The sequence below is a fragment of the Vipera ursinii genome (assembly GCF_947247035.1).
Source record: "Vipera ursinii genome assembly, chromosome: 13".
Taxonomy (NCBI): domain Eukaryota; kingdom Metazoa; phylum Chordata; class Lepidosauria; order Squamata; family Viperidae; genus Vipera; species Vipera ursinii.
In genome coordinates, this window is record NC_139526.1 from 13253352 (window position 1) to 13275851 (window position 22500).

General features: G+C 43.2%; 1 protein-coding gene across 5 annotated transcripts in view; it reads right to left on the reverse strand.

Annotated features, from left to right (window-relative positions):
* Positions 1-22500, reverse strand: part of SNX29 (sorting nexin 29) — a 130363-nt gene that overhangs the window by 49062 nt on the left and 58801 nt on the right. For 3 of the 5 annotated variants that reach the window (XM_083372773.1, XM_083372772.1, XM_083372774.1), the window contains 3 exons: positions 22281-22397; positions 12940-12995; positions 12568-12649 (listed from right to left, as the gene is read on the reverse strand). In XM_083372773.1, the coding sequence (XP_083228899.1) occupies positions 12568-12649; positions 12940-12995; positions 22281-22397 (255 nt within the window). Of the gene's footprint in view, positions 1-1358; positions 1479-4476; positions 4658-12567; positions 12650-12939; positions 12996-22280; positions 22398-22500 lie in introns of those variants that run through there. The other 2 variants (XR_014493675.1, XR_014493674.1) reach the window with 2 other exon arrangements.

Sequence of the window (22500 nt, forward strand, 5' to 3'; positions counted from 1 at the left end):
CATCTCTTAAAAAATTAAATTACGGTGTATTGGGATCCTTAATTACTTAACAACAGGTTGTGGCTTAATATGCGACACTGAACTCCGTGATTTACCAGCACTGTGATTTTCTCAGTAGTGGTGTGCGTTTTTGTTTTGTGTGTGTGTGTGTGTGTGTGTTTTTTTTTTAAAAAAATAGACAGGATTTGTGTTTAAAACCTGATTAGGAAGGTGGGGAGAAGGCACCTAAAACATACGGAGAACAGTCGCAGGAATGGGATATTTCTAATAAAGAGAAGGGGTGACACGATAGCAGTCTTCCAATGTGTGAGGGGCTGCCCCAAAGAAGAGGGGGGGGTGTCAGCCTATTCTCCAAAGCCCCTGAAGGTAATCTCAATGTACACATGTTGTACTTTCACAATAAAGGTTTATTATTAAGAAGCAACGGAGGGAAACCCATCAAGGAGAGGAGCAACCTAGAACTAAGGAGAAACTTCCTGACAGTGAGAACAATCAACCAGTGGAACCACTTGCCACCAGACATTGTGGGTCCTCCATTACAGGAGGTTTTTAAGAATAGATTGAACAGCCGTTTGTCCAGAATGGCAAAGGGTCTCCTGTTTGAGCAGGGGGTTGGACTAGAAGACCTCCAAGGTCCCTTCCAATTCTGTTTTTTCTGTTCTGTGTTCTAAAGGGCTGCCCCAAAGAAGAGGCAGTCAAGCTATTCTCCAAAGCCCCCGAAGGCAGGAGAAGAAGCCACGGAGGGACACCCATCAAGGAGAGAAGAAACCTAGAACTAAAGAGAAATGTCCTCCCGTTTGTGAGAAAGTAATGGCTGCTAAGCTGAAGCCTCATTTAACTCCACCTCCCGCCAGCTCGGTCTGCCCTTCTACACACGATTAGCAAAAGCAGCAATGTGCTGGGACTCGGTTCTTAAAGCCAAACGTCGTGTAGTCACAGATCAAGCCTGAACATCGTGCAAAGCCCAATGCAAGCCACAGGATGGGCCTGAGCACTGTGCAAATCCATCATGGTATCGTTTGTAATGCTAATGTCTTCTAATTGCCTCATTTTTTTCTTTTAACGCTGTCGGAAAGTCTTGAGACCATAAAGGGCAAATACAACATAGCCTATTCGTCTAGGTAAATCCAGAGTCGTCTTTTTAATTCAGCAGCAGCAGCAGCTTCTGGAAATCTTGCCATATATATATATATATATATATATATATATATATATATATATATATATATATATATATATATATATATATATATATATATATATATATATATATATATATATCTTTTCCTTCACTTACTAACCTGATTCTTTGCTGGGGGGGGGGCGGAAATTACAGAATTGAACTCTTGACTTCCCCCAAGAAAAGTGTCTTTCCACTAAGTCTCCTCCAATTTGTAGCAGACAAAAGCCAAATGAGCCATCTCGTTCACTGGCCTTGTTATATTGCAATTATTGGTCTTGCACACCCTACAGAGAGACTGAAGGAAACAAGGCATGGTGGTTAAATATCTCAATTGAATACGTTATTTCTGAGAATTGACATGTGCCCAAACAGGGGAACAGTTGTAGCAAGCGACTATTTTTCTGCAACTGTCATTCCAGTTGAGGATATGTTCTCAGCAACCCTGTCTTCAAGCAGCTTTATTTATTGATTTGATTTTTTTTATCCTGCCTTTATTAGTTTGTAAGTAACTCAAGGCAGTGAAGATACATAATATTCCTTCCATCCTCATATTTTTCCTACAACAACCCTATGAGGCGGGTTAGGCTGAGAGAGATGGACCAGCTCCAAGTCGCCCAGCTGGCTTTCATGGCTAAGGTGGGACTAGAACTCACAAGTCTCCTGGTGATTGGCTCAAAGTCACCCAACCGGCTTTCATGGCTAAGGCGGGACTAGAACTCAAAGTCTCCTGGTGATTGGCTCAAAGTCACCCAGCTGGCTTTCACAGCTAAGGCAGGACTAGAACTCATGGTCTTCCGATGATTGGCCCAGAGCCACACAGCTGGATTTCATGCCTAAGGCGGGACTAGAACCCACCATCTTATGGTTTCTAGGCCAGTACCTCAACCACTATATGAAACTGGCTCTCTGATTTCTTGTTGAAATTTGATTTGAAATCAAATCCTCTCTGCGATTTCTCGATTTTCCAAAGCTTCAAGGCTATACTTGCTTAACAATAGCCACCTTACCTGAAACAGTTACTAAGCAGCAACAACAGACCAAATTACATTGCGGGTACAGAAACGTAAGCTAGATGTCACCTCTATCCCACGTCTACTACAGAACTGCCTCACAAATTATGATATACACCTCCTGTCCCAAAGAACCCATCCTCAGCATCCTTCTCTGCCCTTCATCATTTTGTCTCATCTCTCATTTATCCTCATAGCAAGGAGTTGGCAAGTGAAACTCATTGTAGAGAGCGGATTTGACACTGGCGCTGTGGGAGACATCCAAAGAGTCTCCTCACTGCATCAGGACTGAAGATTCTATGACTACTTCCTCCTTTCGGGGTGAGAACATTTTTCAAGAGGCAAAGGAGTGCATTCCTGAGTAGGTTGAGAAGAAAGAAAGAAAGAAAGAAAGAAAGAAAGAAAGAAAGAAAGAAAGAAAGAAAGAAGAGAGAGAGAGAGAGAGAGAGAGAGAGAGAGAGAGAGAGAGAGAGAGAGAGAAAGAAAGAAAGAAAGAAAGAAAGAAAGAAAGAAAGAGGGAGGGAGGGGAGGGGAGGGAAGAAGGAAAGAAGAAAGAAAGAGGGAGGGAGGGAGGAAAGAAGAAGAAAGAAAGAAAGAAAGAAAGAAAGAAAGAAAGAAAGAAAGAAAGAAAGAAAGAAAGAAAGAAAGTGGGAGGGAGGGGAGGAGGGAGGGGAGGGGAGGGAGGGAGGGAGGAAAGGAGGAAAGAAGAAAGAAAGAGGGAGGGAGGGAGGAAAGAAGAAAGAAAGAAAGAAAGAAAGAAAGAAAGAAAGGAAGGAAGGAAGGAAGGAAGGAAGGAAGGAAGGAAGGAAGGAAGGAAGGAAGGAAGGAAGGAAATACTGACTGATATAGCATAAATAACCACATAGGATGATGGATGATGCCTTTGGGGGCAATATATTCAACAATCTTAAAGTCAAAGAGCCAGAGTTAAGAAGGATCAGAGTTGTGCAGTGTTAGGCTAAGTCCAGGAATGACAAAGAGCAATTCAGCCAGCGTTCTGTTCTTAATTGGTAGACCGACAAATGGACAGAATCTTGCCAGGCTAAATCTATATTACTGTCAGAATCCATTTATATCACATTTCATAAATGTATAGGTAGAACAATGTGCTTATTCTGGGGATTCTGCCATCTCTCCGAAGGGCGGGGGGGGGGGGGGGAAGAGGATAGACTTTAGGCGATCTTCAAACAACAGGGAACATTTGAACTGGGGGAGGGAGGGGGAGAGACAGATCTGGATTGCATCTTCATTTACAACTAAAAGGAAAAGCAATAACCATAAAACCAAGGAGAGCTCCCTTTCCCATGGAAGGGCCTGACACCTAAGCAAATGATGGGAGCCTGACCAAATGGATGAGGGGAGGGGCTGAAATGGGAATGCTTTATATAGGATTGAAAGGTAACTTTGTTAGATTCTGTCTTGTATTGCCACAATCGATTCCATCCTAGTAAATATTTTCCTTTTGGACTAAACTTGCATCCAAGAGTTCTTATTTCCTAAGATGTGGATTGAGGTGGGTCCTGAGAATTACTCTCATTCCAACAGATACTGTAGACGGTGGGAAATTCTACGGTGTGGCTCTCCAGACTCTCTTCTTCCATCTCTGGGCTGGGCTGCCTCTTATCTCACTCACCCCCTTTTCCAGAATGTGCTCCTTTATTCCAGGGCAATGGCTGCTTTACCGCAATCCATCACACCCGGCTCCCCTCCGTGGGCATCATCCCTCCCACTCCGTGCCGGAGGAACTCCCTCCTAGTTTTGCAAACAGAATCTCCAGTTCTTAGCCATGGAAGTCAAGTATGAATTTCAGCTAGGAAGGTCTTACTCAGCTCGTCATTACCAATCCACCTGTAGGAAAGCGGATGAGCGGTGTTCAGATTAATTAAAAAAACAAAAAAAACCAGCGCCTGTAAGTCAGTGAAAGGGACGCGGTGGCTCAGTGGCTTAGGACGCTGAGCTTGTCGATCAGAAGGTCGGCAGTTTGGCGGGTCGAATCCCGAGTGCCGCGTTAACAGAGTGAGCGCCTGTTACTCGTCCCAGCTTCTGCCAACCTAGCAGTTCGAAAGCACGTAAAAAATGCAAGTAGAAAAATAGGGACCACTCCGGTGGGAAGGTAACAGCGTTCCGTGTGCCTTTGGCATCTAGTCATGCCGGCCACATGACCACGGAGACGTCCTCGGACAAGCGCTGGCTCTTCGGCTTTGAAACGGAGATGGGCACCGGCCCCTAGAGTTGGAAACGACTAGCACGCATGTGCGGGGGAACCTTTACCTTTACCTGTACCTTTAAGTCACTGTGCTTCCCCTTGTTTATTTTCTACACCAGAAGACCCAAAGATGGCTGAGGTTTATCACCTGGTCCCTTGTGCGTGGTTCCTCTGGCTTAGATTCCACTCTCATTTCACATCAGGCTTCGGCTGTTCATTCTCTGCTTAGCAGCAGGGACAGCCAATTCTCTTAATGAGCTACGTACGAAGAAGCCAAGAGACACAAAGAAATAAAACACACAAATATCTGTGGGGGGTGAGAAACAGCAATGGGGGTAATCTGATGACAATTTACATCTAAACGAGGATGTTGCTGGATTTCAAAGAGCAATAAAACATGGCAATGCGGATTACGGGGCTATTCTCAAGCAATAAAGATGCACCAATAAAAAAATAAATTAATCTTTTTTTAAAAAAAGAAAAAAAATCAGGCAGTTCAACCAGCAGGGGCAGGGAAAATTAAAAGACATGAAAAGCGCTCTCCAGAAATTCTGGTCCCTGCTTTAGCCAAACTGAGGGGGGGGGGCGTTTGATACGGCCTTGAAAATGTCCTCTTTTCATTCACTGAATATTTTGGCTCAGTGACTTCAGCCATTAAACCAAACAAAACCATAAGATGTATTCTTTTTTTTTTTCTTTATTTGGGCGTCGTCGATGTTGCCCAACCAAATCTGGGAGCCTCGCCATAATCAAAAACGACAAAAACATTAACCAAAGGTTTGCAGGATGGGTTTGGGTAGCTTACCACAAAGACATTTTTGCTGCCCTATCGTTGGTAAATCTTAAGGTTCATCTTTGCCCTGTGAACTTGTATTTAGCAGCTGGTTACATTCAACAAGTTAGAGCAGGGGTCTTCAAACATGGCCCTTTTATGACTTGTGGACTTCAACTCCCAGAATTCCTCAGACTATTCTATTCTATTCTATTCTATTCTATTCTATTCTATTCTATTCTATTCTATTCTATTCTATTCTATTCTATTCTATTCTATTCTTCATTCCTATATTCTATTCTATTCTATTCTATTCTATTCTATTCTATTCTATTCTATTCTATTCTATTCTATTCTATTCTTTATTCCTATATTCTATTCTATTCTATTCTATTCTATTCTATTCTATTCTATTCTATTCTATTCTATTCTATTCTATTCTATTCTATTCTATTCTTTATTCCTATATTCTATTCTATTCTATTCTATTCTATTCTATTCTATTCTATTCTATTCTATTCTATTCTGTTCTATTCTATTCATTATTCCTATATTCTATTCTATTCTATTCTTTATTCCTATATTCTATTCTATTCTATTCTATTCTATTCTATTCTATTCTATTCTATTCTATTCTATTGTTCTATTCTATTCATTATTCCTATATTCTATTCTATTCTATTCTATTCTATTCTATTCTATTCTATTCTATTCTATTCTATTCTATTCTATTCTATTCTATTTCTATTCTGTTCTGTTCATTATTCCTATATTCTATTCTATTCTATTCTATTCTATTCTATTCTATTCTATTCTATTCTATTCTATTCTATTCTATTCTATTCTACTCTACTCTACTCTACTCTACTCTACTCTACTCTACTCTACCATATCCTATCCTATCCTATCCTATCCTATCCTATCCTATCCTATCCTATCCAGCCCCTCCTAGACAAGAAGACTATGAAGAGTTTTCAGGCTTAACTTTGATCCTCTTCTTGAATTTCCTATGCTTTGCATCATTCTAGTTCTCTGGGCTTCACACCTCCATGACCTAACGGTGCTTAAAGCTGATTATTTCACAAAGAGCTCTCATTATTTAACTTATGCAAATAATAAACAGGAATCTGGGCAGGAAGCAAACCAGCTCATCTGTAGGGATTTTCAAGGACTTTTTAGAAATAAACAGTTACATAATGCCAGCTTCCCCCCTCGTTCTGTAGCAACAACAGCTCCGCTGATGTTTGCTTCTGTACATCAGTAGAAACCTGTTTCGGGTCAGAGATGATTCTGAGATTGGGGGGCCCGTAGGAGAACCGGATTGTGTGCCGAGTTATGGTGAAACAGGAGAACCTTAAGCACCCATTTATATCCGTGGATTGAAAAAGGCCTTTCACACAGAGAAAGGCCTTGGGGGGGGGGGAATGTCACAAAAGTGTGGACAAGCTCCTTCTTCACATCAAAAGTGAGGACAAATTCAGAGCTCACCCAAATACCCACCCTGTTTGGTCTAGTGGTTAAGGCACCAGGCTAGAGAGCAGGAGACTGTGAGTTCTAGTCCTGCCTTAGCCATTAAAGCCAGCTGGGTGACTTTGAGCCAATCACCAGGAGATGGTGAGTTCTAGTCCCACCTTAGTCATGAAAGCCAGCTGGGTGACCTTGGGCCAATCACGAGGAGATGGTGAGTTCTAGTCCCGCCTTAGCCATGAAAGCCGGCTGGGTGACTTTGGGCCAATCACCGGGAGACGGTGAGTTCTAGTCCCGCCTTAGGCAGGAAAGCCAGCTGGGTGACTTTGAGCCAATCACCAGGAGACAGTGAGTTCTAGTCCCGCCTTAGGCATGAAAGCTGGCTGGGTGACCTTGGGCCAATCACCAGGAGACGGTGAGTTCTAGTCCCGCCTTAGCCATGAAAGCCGGCTGGGTGACTTTGAGCCAATCACCAGGAGACAGTGAATTCTAGTCCCGCCTTAGCCATGAAAGCCGGCTGGGTGACTTTGAGCCAATCACCAGGAGACGGTGAGTTCTAGTCCCGCCTTAGCCATGAAAGCCGGCTGGGTGGCCTTGGGCTAGTCCTTCTCTTTCGTGCCAACCCACTTCAAAGGGTTAGGGGAAACTGTAGTTTGTTCACAAAACAGTTTTATTCCAGCGCTGTAGATCTGTGGAGTTTTCTAACAAACAACATTATTCCTGTTGGTGCCTTCTTCTTTTTTTACAGGGTTCTGTACTTAAATGCAAAATCGGAGGTGGGGGGGAGTGGGGAGGGATCAGAGAACAGTTAACAGATCCTATTTTCATCTCTCCAGGCATTGGATAAGGTTGCATTCTCACACCTCTGTTATTTAATTTATATGTTAATTATGCTGTTAAAAGCTACAAGGTGCTTCTGCGTTTTTTTTACTTTGCTGTTAACTTCGCAGATCAGAAACTAACAGGGGTTGATACATTTCTGCTTTCCCAGAAACACAGAGGCCTCTGGTACATTTTTGCAGAACTGTAAATTAGAAGTTGCTACCCTGTGGAACGTAGTTGAGTTACAAGGGTGTTGAGTGTTACGCTCCGTGATAATACTTGTTCTAAGGCTACACTGCTTCAATTCAGAAGACCATTGTTCAAATGGTAATGGTTGGGGTTCCACTGTCCAAAGAACGATGCTGATACTTCACAGTGATTCGGACAGGATGATGGTAATTTTGTTTATTTTTCCCCCCCACCTTTATTACTTTTACAAATAAGTCAAGGCAGAGAACATATCCAATACACCTTCCTTCTCCTACTCGGACCATGCTGGCACAGTGATTAGAATGCGGCATTGCAGGCTGACTCTGCTCATTGCCAGAAGTTCGATCCTGACTGGCTCATGATGGACTCAGCCTTCCATCCTTCTGAGGTTGGTAAATTGAGGAACCAGATTATTGGGGACAAATATGCTGACTCTGTAAACTGCTTAGAGAGGGCTGTAAAGCACTGTGAAGCGGTACATAAGTCTAGGTGCTATTGCTATTGCTACTTTCCCCACAACAACAACCCTGAGAAGTGAGTTAGGCTGAGAGACAGTGATTGGATCAAGATCAACCGACTAGCTTTCATGCCTTAGGGCAGGTCTAGAACTCCGCACCTCCTGGCGATTAGGCTAAAGTCACCCAATCAGCTTTCATCCCTAAGGCAGGACTAGGATTCACCATCTCCTGGTTTCTAGCTGGAGCCTTAACCACCTTAACCACCAAAACTACACGATCCAGATTAGCACAATCCTCTGATGCTGACCTGCAAGAGCCACGGAAGATTTCTTCCTATCAAGCCTACCCTGGAGAACAGGCAGGAAGAAAACATCTGAAATCCAAACCAGGCTTGAGCCTCTTTAGAAGGCCAGATCCTGAAGCTAAAACTCAAATACTTTGGCCACCTAATGAGAAGGAAGGACTCACTGGAGAAGAGCCTAATGCTGGAAAAGGTTGAGGGCAAGAGAAGAAGGGGATGACAGAGAAGGAGGTGGCTGGATGGAGTCACTGAAGCAGTAGGCGTGAGCCTAGATGGACTCCAGAAGATGGTAGAGGACAGGAAGGCCTGGAGGAACATTGTCCATAGGGTCGCGATGGGTCGGACACGACTTCGCAACTAACAACAACAAACTGAAGCCAGAATCAAACTCAAGGTTGTTTTGCTGTATAAGCCAGAAACGGTTCATCTCCAGCTCTCAGCAAAGCAAATTCTAGGTCTGGAGCTGTCCAAGGTGCTGAAGCTTCAGCCTGACTTCAACTTGGAATATCAGATCGTCCTTGACTTACAACCATGTGTTTACCTGCCATTTGAAGTTATAACAGCTCTGGAAAAAGTGACTTATGACCAATCCTCACACTTATGTCCATCGCAGCATCCCCACATTATATGATCAAAGGAGGCTTGGCAACTGCCCTGTATTTGTGATGGTTGCAGCGTCCTGGATTCATGTGATCGTAATTTGCCCATCTTCCCAACCAACTTCCAACCAGCTAATTCAATGGAGGAAGCCGGAGGTGCTTACAAAATAGCAACGAACAAGTTTCGCTTGACAATCTTGGCTGCAAAATCAGGCACAATTCACTTAACCATGGAAATGCTGGCTCCATTTGTGATTACAAATCAAGGGCAACCTTCATGGAAAGCTCAAATGCTTTGTGTCATTAACAGCGCCTCAGCACAGCTGCTAAATTTACAGGTAGAGTAACTCGTTCAGCTGTGCTGTTTAGAAAAAATTAGCACCGATATCAGAAGTTATGCCCATCTGTGCTGTTCATATACTAGTAAAAAAGAAATGTATACACTACTAACGTAAGTCTACAGTAACAGCTACTGTGTAAAATCCTCCCTCAAACAATATTACAAAGAGCGTTTATGTTCCCAATAATTTATCAATGTTTGATATGTCAACACCTGCCCACTGAAGGGGACTATTGAATTTACTATAGTGTCTGTGGAAGATTTGCGGAGGAGGTGAGACCTGACTCAGAAGCGAATGAGACTGTAAACACAGATATGTCCACAAGAATTATTTGGTTGCTGCCAAAGCATTAAGTAGGCTTCTGGTAGCTATCACCACCTAGAGGCTAGTTGTAAATGAAACTTGGAAGTGTCTCTCCAAGAAAGTTGAATAAAAAACTTGATTCACTACAAAACAAGTCCAAGAAATGTTCTTAATAGCCAGTCACCAGGAACAACAGAAACAGACGTGAAACAAGAACAAATGTTGGCTCGAAAACCCAACATCCAAAAATATAGAGAAGATGCCAGCTTATCAGCCCTCAATGCTTTGTATGCCACCGCGCCAATATGATTTCTTTGATTTGGGCTCAGTGAAGTGTAGAGCTTAGCCACCGTAGCTCATAAACTCCGAGTTATGACTTAGTGTTTGGAGAACTGAATTAATTCTGGCTTCCTCCACAAGTCATAATCAAGCAGATCATAGATTAATAATCACAGGCAATGTATCAACCAGAGTGAGGGCCACATGGTGTATAGAAAGATTATCCACAATTGCTTGAATTTATAGATCAACCAAGCCAAGATTTATTGAACGGCTGCAGTCACACAACACGTAACCCGCCTTCAATCATAGCTTACAAATTATCATGACTTGGCAATGCACTAAATCAAAGCCAAGGAACCCAACCATGTTCAGTTTTAATACACTGGACAAACCCTCCAGTAACATGTCCAATTTCTTTATCAAATTTCATTTTTAAATTGCTTTTATCAAATGTTAGTAACAATTTGTTGCTGGAACTTTGCACTTCGATATGGCCCAAGGGCTAATCAATAAAGACTCATTACTATTATGTCCAATTTCAGAGTAAAAAAATAAAAATAAAATAAAATAACATGGCAGGCTTAAGTATCAGCTGATAATCTTCTGGCTGGAAGTCCAATGGGTGACTTTGATGTTTCGGTCGCATCAAGTGTTCAAAGATGCCAAGTATCTTTCACTGGGCTTAACGTCAGCCTATCTCCAAGCGCTTGCAACACAATTGGCACACTGTCATTCCCGTAGACAAGCAATGTGGGAACACGCACAAGGAAAGGAGGGAAGCATCTTATCAGTGACCCAAGGATGACAGCACCAATACTAAATGCGTTCTTGCCTCATTAAAAGGAGTTAATTGCTACGCGATGGAATATGCTGGCACATATGGGTTTTTCCCCCCTGCTTAACTAGCAGCAGTTTTGTTTAAACGTGGAAAAACAGACAACAAATATACCCTGGCTGGAAGAGGCTTTCCTTTTCGAAGCTACCCACAGCGCTGACAAAGGGGACGTACAACTGGTCCTCACACTTACAATCGTTGCAGCATCCCCACGGTCACGTGATCAACATTTTGGATGCTTGGCTACCAGCATATATTTACGATGGGTTGGGGCATCCTGGGGTCACGTGTTCTATCTATCTATCTATCTATCTATCTATCTATCTATCTATCTATCGATCTATTGATCTATCTATCTATCTATCTATCTATCTATCTATCTATCATTCATTCATTCATTCATTCATTCATTCATTCATTCATTCATAAAATGCATTTGCCACCCATCTCGTATCCAACAACTCCGGGGAACTTACAGCATAAATGGCTGCCATTTGTGATCTTCCCAGCCAGCTTCCAACTAGCAAAGTCAGTGGGGGAAGCCAGATTGCTTAACCTCCTCCTCTCCTTCTCCTTTTCCTTCTCCTCCTCCTGCCTCTTCTGCTTCCTCCTCCTCCTCCTCCTCCTCCTCCTCCTCTCCTTCTCATTTCCTTCTCCACCTTGTCCTTGTTCTCCTCCTCCTGCTTCTTACTCCTCCTCCTTCTCCACCTTGTCCTCCTCCTCCTGCTTCTTTTGCTTCCTCCTCCTCTTCCTCCTCTCCTCCTCCTCTCCTTCTTCACCTTGTCCTTGTCCTCCTCCTCCTCCTCCTGCTTCTTCTTCCTCCTCCTCTTCCTCCTCTCCTTCTCCACCTTGTCCTTGTCCTCCTGCTGCTGCTGCTTCTTCTGCTTCCTCCTCTCCTTCTCCTCCTTTCCTTCTCCACCTTGTCCTTGTCCTCATCCTCCTCTTCCTCCTCTCCTTCTCCTTTCCTTCACCTTGTCCTTGTCCTCTTCCTCCTCCTTTCCTTCTCCACCTTGTCCTTGTCCTCATCCTCCTCTTCCTCCTCTCCTTCTCCTTTCCTTCACCTTGTCCTTGTCCTCTTCCTCCTCTCCTTCTCCTCCTCTCCTTCTCTACCTTGTCCTTGTCCTCATCCTCCTCTTCCTCCTCTCCTTCTCCTTTCCTTCACCTTGTCCTTGTCCTCTTCCTCCTCCTTTCCTTCTCCACCTTGTCCTTGTCCTCATCTTCCTCTTCCTCCTCTCCTTCTCCTTTCCTTCACCTTGTCCTTGTCCTCTTCCTCCTCTCCTTCTCCTCCTCTCCTTCTCCACCTTGTCCTTGTCCTTCTCCTCCTCCTGCTGCTGCTTCTTATTCCTCCTCCTCTTCCTCCTGTCCTTCTCCTCCTTTCCTTCACCTTGTCTTCCTCCTCCTCCTGCTTCTTCTGCTTCCTGCTCCTCCTCCTCCACCCATGTCTAGATCAAACTTTAAGCTGCCAAAATGAAGCCAAACCTCTTGGCGCCGGAGGCACCGTGTTCTCAAAACCTCGGAACAGGACCCAATTGGTCTATTCTCCCAGGGTGCAGGGTTTTTGGGGGGGGACATTGGAGATCGCTTTCCATATTATGATTTTCGTTCCACTTTCTTTCGGGGCTTGCCTCACTCACTCGTGGCGCACTCCACATCTCTAGCGAAAGTACCTTTTCTTTTAACGCCCGTGGAGTCGAGGGTGGCTCTTTCCTAAGGAGCAAATTGGAGCCAGTCTGACACTAGGATAATGAAAGTCATCCATCACTGAACAGAACGCTTACTTGATAAACGTGAAACGCATTTGCCGTTTTCCCACGGAGAAAGACTGAAGGGATCCAGACGTTTATAAGTGCTCGGTTTGATCTGGATGACACAAAATATATATATATATGTATGTATAAGTCAGCATATACAATCTTGCATGGAAGTACAAACAGGTCGTAAGGCAGACTCCACTGATAGATGCTACCAATAATCAAAGCACATGGAATAAGGAGCCAAATCAAGAATGCCACGGGGTTATGTTACAAGATGGGGAATACATTCCCCAAACGGAAAGAACCAGGAATTATGAATCATTTATTTCAAAAATCGCTCTTTTGAAGTCATTGCGGGAATGAGATAAACCACATCAAACTTTCTAAACAACTTACATTTCAAAATCTGACAGGCTTTGATCTTCAGAGGTTTGACTGAGATCTCCGGGAACCTAGGCGACAAAAGGAAGGAAGGAAAAATATAATTAAACTCTGGGTCGACTTCACCGATTGTCTTAAAAGAGCAGGGAGCCACAGCAAATCCTCCCAAAACTCATTCCTAAATCCAACAGCCTCTGTTCCTATCATTCCCAGGGGATCATATTGAAATAGAAGTCTCAGCACGGCTTGGGCAATATTGCAGTTTTATAGATCATTCCTACCTCTTGGCAAACATTTTCTTCAAAAAATAAGAATCCTCAAAGAGTTTCAAAAACGTGAGAGCTGACCATCTTATTCCAAATAGCACGAACGCTGCGGTAAGGCTCAAAACATACCGTACATAGAATGAAGGCTATTGCTAAGCACATTGATTTGTGCTTTAAATTGTAAGCCGCCCTGAGTCTTCGGAGAAGGGCGGGATATAAATGGGATTAAAAAAAAAACATGTGAGCCTTAAAAGAAACGGAATTTAAATTTAGGAAAGTCAACGAAAGAGATTTTGGACTGGTTCCTAAATTCAGTGTTTCTGACATGCTCCAATATTTCCAGTTTCTTCGTTAATACCCAAAGTGAGCTCCTTATCTTGAGAACTCTGTTCTTTCCATGTAGGGTCTTACAGTGTTGTCTCTTCCACCTTAATCTTCCTGATTTGAAGGGGCCTCACAACGTTCTGACCGGCAAAACACGGGTGCGGTTGCGGAACAGAAGCTCTGTGCCATTTGGCTGTTTCGTTTACATTCTGAGAAAATGGCGTTTTACTTTGCATCTGACGAGAGCTATTGTCCAACGCTGCTAACCAAGAACATTATTTTCCTTACTGTCTAATCAAAAAATACTCTCACAAAGATAGACGGGTGGATTTGTGCAGATAGCGCACCAAGGGTGAGGGGTGACATGATAGCAGTGTTCCAGTATCTCAGGGGCTGCCCCAAAGAAGAGGGAGCCAAGCTCTTCTCCAAAGCACCTGAAAGCAGGACAAGAAGCAACGGATGGAAACTAACCAAGGAGAGAAGCAACCTGGAACTAAGGAGAAACTCCCTGACAGTTAGAACAACTAACCAGTGGAACAACCTGCCTCCAGAAGTGGTGAATGCTCCAACACTGGAAGTTTTTAAGAAGAGACTGGACAGCCATTTGTCTGAAATGGTATAGGGTTTCCTGCCTTAGCAGGGGGTTGGACTAGATGACCTCCAAGGTCCCTTCCAACTTATTATTATTATTAAGGGAAGGAAGCTCTTGAAAAGGCTCACCAGGTAAATTGTGAATGGGATCTATTATTTCTTCTTAGAAATCTAAAAGATTACACTAATTTAGTGAATTCAAGAGAGCTTTGGTTTAGACTAGAGCAATGTTTCTCACACTTGGGAGATTTGAAGATGTGTGGACTTCAACTCCCAGGATTTGCAAGTCAGCCATGTTAGCCGGGGAATTCTGGGAGTTGAAGTCCACATACCTTCCAAGTTGCAAGTTTGAAAAACACTGGTCCCAAACATCAAGCATTCCATACCATGATCTTTTGGAAACTACAGATAATGCAGGCTTCTCCAAGCCTGTAAATTAAATTACAACCAGGAGCCCTCAGTTCAAAGTAAGTCCTACCAATATCTCCCTTAGCAAAAGAGTCCATGTGATGCTATTTAGTATGCATTAATTTAAAACAAAAATTGGGATGAAAGCATACTCTAACTAAAATAAAGAAATAGCCTTGGGCTATTAATTTAATTTAATTAATTTAATTCCAAGAAAGGGTTTAGACTCTGTATATGCCTAAGGCAGGGGTCTTCAAACTTTGGCCTTTTGTGACTTGTGGACTTCAACTCCCAGAATTCCTCAGCCAGGCACGCTGGCTGAGGAATTCCGGTTGTTGAAGTCCACAAGTCATAAAAGGACAAAGTTGGAAGACCCCTGGCCTAAGGGAACAAAAATGAGAAGGGCCACAGCCCCATACTTCAAGTAAAAATGCTCTCCCACACACAATGTTAGCTGAAGGCGATCAATAGGATGGTTAAAATTTGTGAATTTCATTCACGCTCTTTTTAGAATTAATGACTCGGGTGATTAAAACACAGTGACCTAGAATGTAGCACACTTACTTGTCACTAGAACTACAGCACATTTCTTATGCTCTCTTGATGTGTTAGATGTGCCTTAATCTAAGTGCGCTCTGGACATTAAGAGCCATTATAAAATCTTGCACTTTTTCCAGGCAAGCATAGATAGCATTTTTAAAAAAATTGCAGTTACAGTATTCCTCTTGATCCTGTCATTATTGCTATTGTATGCTCTCATTTCAAAGTTTTCGCTGTTATTGACAGCCCCCCTAAAAGCTTCCACTGTGAGCGTCAAGCTTATAAAACCAATTATTTTACTCAATCCTTCCACTAGGATCAAAGTTCCAACTAGATCCTTCAACACGTTCTAACATAACATTAGAAGTAAATCTGGCCCCCATCTGCTTAATAGCAACTCTAATTAAGCCTAATAATTTGTCTCTCTTTCTTAAAAAAAAGAGATGTATGTATTCATTTAAGGGATGTACTGAAACCTGACAAGCTCAAGACGGTTTGCAATTAAACAAAACTACCAGTAGCACAATGTTCCAAAACAAGCCTAAGACAAATACTGTTAATATTTCACAATATTGAATAGTAACAGCTGTAATAATGTCAACATTAATTATTATGAATATCCAGCCAAGAAAATAATCCATAGTTAACTCAAAGCAAAAATCAAACTAGATATAAAAAATATGTAAAGGAGAATATCTGCAGCTCGGGGGGGTTGAACTGTGGGGTCCTCGATTTTTATGAAGGGTCCCCTGGTGCTCTCTGAGCTTGGTGGCTTTCTTGCAGACATTTCATCACCCACCTAGATAACCTCGTCAGGAATGGAATGGAATGGAGGAGGAAGAGGAGGAGGAGGAGGAGGAGGAGGAGGAAGAGGAGGAGGAGGAGGAAGAGGAGAACTATGGGTCCTTGGTGCTCTCTGTGCTTGGTGGTTTCCTTGCAGATGTCTCATGACCCAACTAGGTAACATCATCAGTGCTACAAGGGAGTGGGCTTTGTGGAGTAGGGGAGGAGGAGGAGGAGGAGGAGGAGGGGGAGGAGGAGGAGGAGGAGGAGGAGGACGATGACGACAACGACTGTGGGCTCCTTGGTGCTTTCTGAACTTGGTGGCTTCCTTGCAGACGTTTCATGACCCAACTAGGTAACATCATCAGTGCATCATCACTGTCACTGATGATGGTACCTAGCTTGGGTAATTAAACGTCTGCAAGAAAATAACCAAGCTCAGAGAGCAGCAAGGAACCCATAGTCACCCTCCTCCTCCTCCTCCTCTCCTCCTCAAACCCCACTCCCTTCTAGCACTGATGACGTTACCTAGTTGAGTAATGAGATGCCTGCAAGAAAACAACCAAGCTCAGAGAGCACCAAGGACTACACAATCTTCTCCACAGTCTTCGTCTTCCTTCTTCTTTCCTCCTTATTCATCCCTCCTCCTCCTCCTCCTCCTCCCCGTCTCCCTCCTTCTCCGCTACACAAACCCTACTCCCTTCTAGCACTGATGACGTTACCTAGTTGAGTAATGAGATTCCTGCAAGAAAACAACCAAGCTCAGAGAGCACCAGGGACCCTTCATCAAAATCTTGACCATAAAAGTTCAAGGAACAATCTCCGTCAAGATGAGGATGGCGGTGAGATATACAGTCACAACAACAGCAAAACCCAAGTCTTTGATCAGCACACAGGAAATCCATTTCAAAAGTCAGCATCTGTTCTTTCGGACTTCAGGAACCCAACTAGGAAATGATCGTTCAAGCCAGGTCTTTTCAAATTTCGCATTTCTTGTGTATTACAACCACAATGGGCAGGCTCCGTTATGGTCATGGGTCAAGGATCAACTGATATCTTTGTTGCCCAACGTCCTCCAGACAGAGAGCAATGGATAGGGGGGAAAAACAAAACACAAATCAAATTCAGGTAAACTCTTCCATTTTTTCGTTTTTGTTTCGCATGAAAGAACTGTGGATTCAGTGCAGTTCTGGGCTGGGGGGGGTAGGTGGGGGCAGGCAGGAATAACAAGCACGGAAGGAACCGTATCTTTCCATTTACGAATCGGCAGCCTGCTGTCCTCTAGGGATTGTGGGACTGTGATTTCATTCTTGCGCCAACTTCTGACGAGGCACATGATAACAATTCCAACTTTCAGATGCGTCTGCTTTATACCTGGATCATCATAAAACAGGACCATTAAGCCTCCAATATTTTTTTTCCTCCCTAGCCTCAAACTCACCTGCCTGCCTGCTTGCCAATATCTGGGCGGGATGAAGGAAGCGCACACAGCCGGGCTGTGTAAAATTTTGTGTGTTTTGTTCTTCTCCCTTTTCATTATGCACGTACACATCCAAACACGCACACACATACACACACAGAGAGACAGACAGAGTCAGATGGATGGCTGGCAGCATATATAATTTTGACACTTAGCAGAACAAATTTTGTACAGAAAGGTTATTTTGAAAGCCTCTTTGCCATTTCAGTTCAGCTTGATTTTTTTAGGGCTTTTTTATTTTATTTTATTTTATTTTTAAAAAAACCAACAACAACCCTCGCTGCTCTTACCAAATAGATTGGCTTTGGAGCCAGTGAGAGATAAATAAGCCAGCTTTTAAAATGTCAATAAAAGAAGAAGAAAAAACAATAGGCCACTTTACAGACTGAACGGAGGTGACCTCTCCTCCCCGACAGTTAAGCAAAAACAAAGTTCTCCGGCATTTCCTTCGCTTTTTGTGAAAGAAAAAGTGTCGCAAGGCCCATCCCAGATGAATTCCACATTTCTAATTTGGATGCGTGGGTACAAGCCATCCTCAACCTACTCGATTAAAACCTGAATTTCTACCGCTAAGCAAGGCCGTTGTTGAAATCACAAGCGATTTTACGATCTTTTCGGCCACGGTCGTTACGTGAATCACTGCAGTCGTTAAGCAAGTCCGGCTATTCCCATTGACCTTGCTGGTTGCAAGCCAGCTGGGAAGATTGCAAATGGCGATCGCTTGAACCCGGGACGCTGCGACGGCTGTGAAGTTTAGTTTAATTTCAGGGAATTCATTTAATTATAGTTTTTAACTGCTTTTAATTTTTGTTATGTTATGTATTTTAATTCTCCCTGTAAACCGCCCTGAGTCCTACGGGAATAGAGCGGTATATAAATTTAAATAAATAATAATAATAAATAAATAAACACTGGTTGCCAAGTGCCCGAATTCTGAACACCTGAGTATTTAGAATTTAGAATAGAATAGAGCTGGAAGGGACCATGGAGGTCTTCTAGTCCAGCACCCCTGCTCAAGCAGGACCACCAATACCAGGGGTAGGCAACCTCTGCTCTTTTATGACTCATGGACTTCAACTCCCAGAATTCCTGAGTCAGGTGACCACGGGGAAGCTGCAAGAGTCATGTGAAAAATGGCCACGGGAGACTTTTTTTTCAGTGCTGCTGTAACTTTGAACGGATGCTAAACGAACTATTGTAAGCCGAGGACTGCCTGTATAAAAACCGGACTCCCTGAAATGCGACGATCGTTCAGATATTACGAAAGCTGGCTTGGCACACTGCTGTCCTCACTTTGAAATGCAGGCTGTACTTGCATCTGTTGGAATGGAAGGTGCCAACTTCTTTATCGCACTAAGGCAGGAATCTTTTGGACCACTGTTACACCAAATTCACACAAAATGTGAAGCCACCGGCAAAAGAAGCCTCCAAGGCCTTTTATGGCTTAGAATTATACATGAACCAGATTCACATGCTGGGCAGCCTTTCAAATCAGCATCACAAGAGTTGTAACTCAAAGCAAATACTCGACTCACAAGCCTTCCCCCCCCCCCGCTTTACAATCCACTTAAAAAAATAATAATTTACATCCCCAAAAGTTAACACGACGATTCAGGAAAACATTACTGATGGTATAATTATTCGAGAAATATTTTACGGCACTCTCTTCCCCCTTACGCAAGAGCCTTGGTGGAGCAGTGGGCTAATGCCTCCTTAAGTAACACCAGCTGCCTGCAATTAGTGCAGGTTCGAGTCCCACCAGGCTCAAGGTTGACTCAGCCTTCCATCCTTCCCAGGTAGGTAAAATGAGGACCCAGATTGTTGGGGGCAATTAAGCTGACTTTGTAATAATGCCGCTGGGGGGGGGCGAAAGCCCTAATAAGCAGGCATATACATTGAATGAAGGCTACTGCTAAGCTTGTAAGCCGCCCTGAGTCTTCGGAGAAGGGCGGGATATAAATGGAATTTAAAAAAAAAAATCTTGAACGAGGACCTCTAAAAAGGTTAGAAATTCAGGACACATTTTAGCCTTTATGCTGCCGCAGCCTGAAAACCTAAAAAGATTTTTTAAAATCTGGTTTGCTCTGTGGCTTATTCAGAGTGGCAGGGGGGATGGAGCCCCACCCAACCTATCCCAATTCCCCTTCATGCTTTGGAAATTGTAAAGACATTAGACTGATACATCTTGTGCTTATTATTCAGCGCCTCTCCAAAACGGGATGTTCTTGTCTTTCCAAATACATTTGAAGCTGAGTGTGTTTGACGAGCAGAAGGAATAAAAAATATTAAAGTGCACTTTTTCTGGGGTAAATTAACGGAATGGAACAAGAGAGTTGGAAGGGACCTCGAAGGTCTTCTAGTCCAACCCCCTGCTCAAACAAGAGACCTATTACCATTCCGGACAAATGGCTGGCTAGTCTCTTCTTAAAAACCTCCAGTGATGGAGCACCCACAGCTTCTGAAGGCAAGCTGTTCCACTGATTTAATTATTCTAACTGTCAGGAAATATTATCATGGGATGTTTTAAATGTACAGCTTATGTCTGCAGCTGTAAAAGGGCAGGGAGAAATCAGAACCCATCCTATAAATGCAGGCAGAGAAAAAAAAGGCATTAGCCCATCAAATAGTTGGAGAACAGCGGCTGAAAATACTTGAGGAATATCGCCCTAGGTGTATTTGTGTTTCTCATTTATTTTCTATATATTATTTAGGAGTATATTTAGAATAGAATAGAATATAGAATAGAATATAGAATAGAATATAGAATGGAATGGAATAGAATAGAATAGAATAGAATAGAATAGAATAGAATAGAATAGAATAGAATAGAATAGAATAGAATAGAATAGAATAGAATAGAATAGAATAGAATGGAATGGAATGGAATGGAATGGAATGGAATGGAATGGAATGGAATGGAATGGAATGGAATGGAATGGAATGGAATGGAATGGAATGGAATGGAATGGAATGGAATGGAACGGAATGGAATAGAAGAATGGAATAGAATAGAATAGAATAGAATAGAATGGAATGGAATGGAATGGAATGGAATGGAATGGAACGGAACGGAACGGAACGGAACAGAACAGAACAGAATGGAATGGAATGGAATGGAATGGAATGTAACGGAACGGAACAGAATAGAATAGAATAGAATAGTTGGAAGGGAACTTGTAGGTCATCTAGTCCAACCCCCAGCTCAGGCAGGAGCCCCTACACCATTTCTGAGAGAGGGCAGCCCAGTCTCTTCTTGAAAGCTTCCAGGGATGAAGCTCCCACAACTTCTGAAGGCAATCTGTTCCATTGGTTGATTGTTCTCGCCGTCAGAAAAATTCTCCTTATTTCTAGAATAGTATTATATTTTATAACATAAATTATTATGCTTACTAATTATAATATGCATATTATTTCTAGAATGTTATTTCTATTTATATCCAGCCTTTCCCCTGGAAATCCATGGATCACAACCCTCGGTCATTTTACATGCATAACAACATTTATGGTGGTTGTTAAATATGACCCAGTTGGCCAAGCAACTGAATTTTGATTGCGTGATCATGGGGATGCCGCAACGGTCGTAAGCATGAAAAAAAAATGATCATAAGTTGCTTTTTTCCCAATGCCGCTGTAACTTCGAACGGTCACTGTCAAGGATTGCCTGTGTATTGCAGCTAATAAAATGGTGGTTCGGAAAAAACTGTGAATTGAGCCACTCTCTTGACTCCGAGCGGCATTTCTAGATTCCCGAATGTGGGCTGAGCTTATACGTTGACATTCTGAAGGAGCAAAATGGCCTGGTGGAAATGAAGTAATTGTAGCATGATTATGACACACAAGGGGACTGTGTCCTTTGCAATAATGGTGCCATATAAAATGATTCGGTGGCAGATTTCTTTATGGCATGCCTTGCCAGTAGATTGGGGTGGACAAGGGTTTAATTGAAGCACTGCTGGCTATAAATCTCAGGGTAAAATCTTAAGGGGGAGATAAACATAATGCTACAGGAGACATTAGCATTTGCAAACCAAATAGCTCGACGTTTAATTGAGTGCAGGACTTTGGAGGCAAGACGTTGGCTTCTCTGACCGAGCTTCCTTTCACTATGCCGAAGTGGGCTCAAGGCGGACTCGGCCTTCCAGCCTTCCGAGGTCAGTAAAATGAGGACCCAGATTGTTGGGGGCAACAGGCTGGCTCTGAAAACTGCTCAGAGAGGGCTGCAAAGCCCTGCAGAGCGGTATGTAAGTCTAAGTGCTATTGCTCTCTAAGCCATGGTGGTGCAGTGGTTAGAATGCGGCATTGCAGGCTGACTCTGCCCACAGCCAGGGGTTCGATCCTGACTGGCTCAAGGTGGACTCGGCCTTCCATCCTTCCGAGGTCAGTAAAATGAGGACCCAAGAGGCTACAATACCTCTATTGTCTTTGCTTGTCAGAACTCCTTGGGAAGGTCCCAACTGACAATCACATGACTCTAGACATGGCAAGCATCCTGCGTGTGTTTGTGTGTGTGTGTGTGTCTGTATGTGTACATCTGTATCTCTATCTCCATATGTACATGTATGTGTGCCAAGCACCTGAATTTTGATCACATGACCACAAGGATGACTGGCTGCAGGTCACTGTTTTCAGCGCCGTTGTAACTTTCGATGGTCATTAAGTGGATAGTTGTAACTTAAACGGCCATTAAGTGGATGGTTGTGAGTCGAGAACTACTTTTCCTTGTCTCCAGTGTAAAAAAAAGTGCCCCATTGCTTATCCCAGGGTTAGGCAACCTTGGCTCTTTTATGACTCGTGGGCTTCAACTCCCAGAATTCCTGAGCCAGCCAGGTTTCCAAGCTGAGCCATGCTGGCTCAGGAATTCTGGGAGTTGAAGTCCACGAGTCATAAAAGAGCCAAGGTTGCCTACCCCTGCGTCTTATCCCTACGATGAGAATGATGGCGATTATTCAGAAGAAAATTATTACCGGTCCTCTCAGATCAATGAGTTCTTGTCTCATCTGAGTCACGAGAGCTTCCTTGGCCATCAAGGCCCGGTGGAGACGTTCATTGAATTCGATCAGTTCCCCGTGCATTTCCGCCACCTGGAACACACACACACACACACAGAGACAAAGACAAAAGTGACAGATTCAGCTCTGGGGAATGAGTGTTCGGTCCTCCAAGTTGCTTCTACGTAAGCCCCAA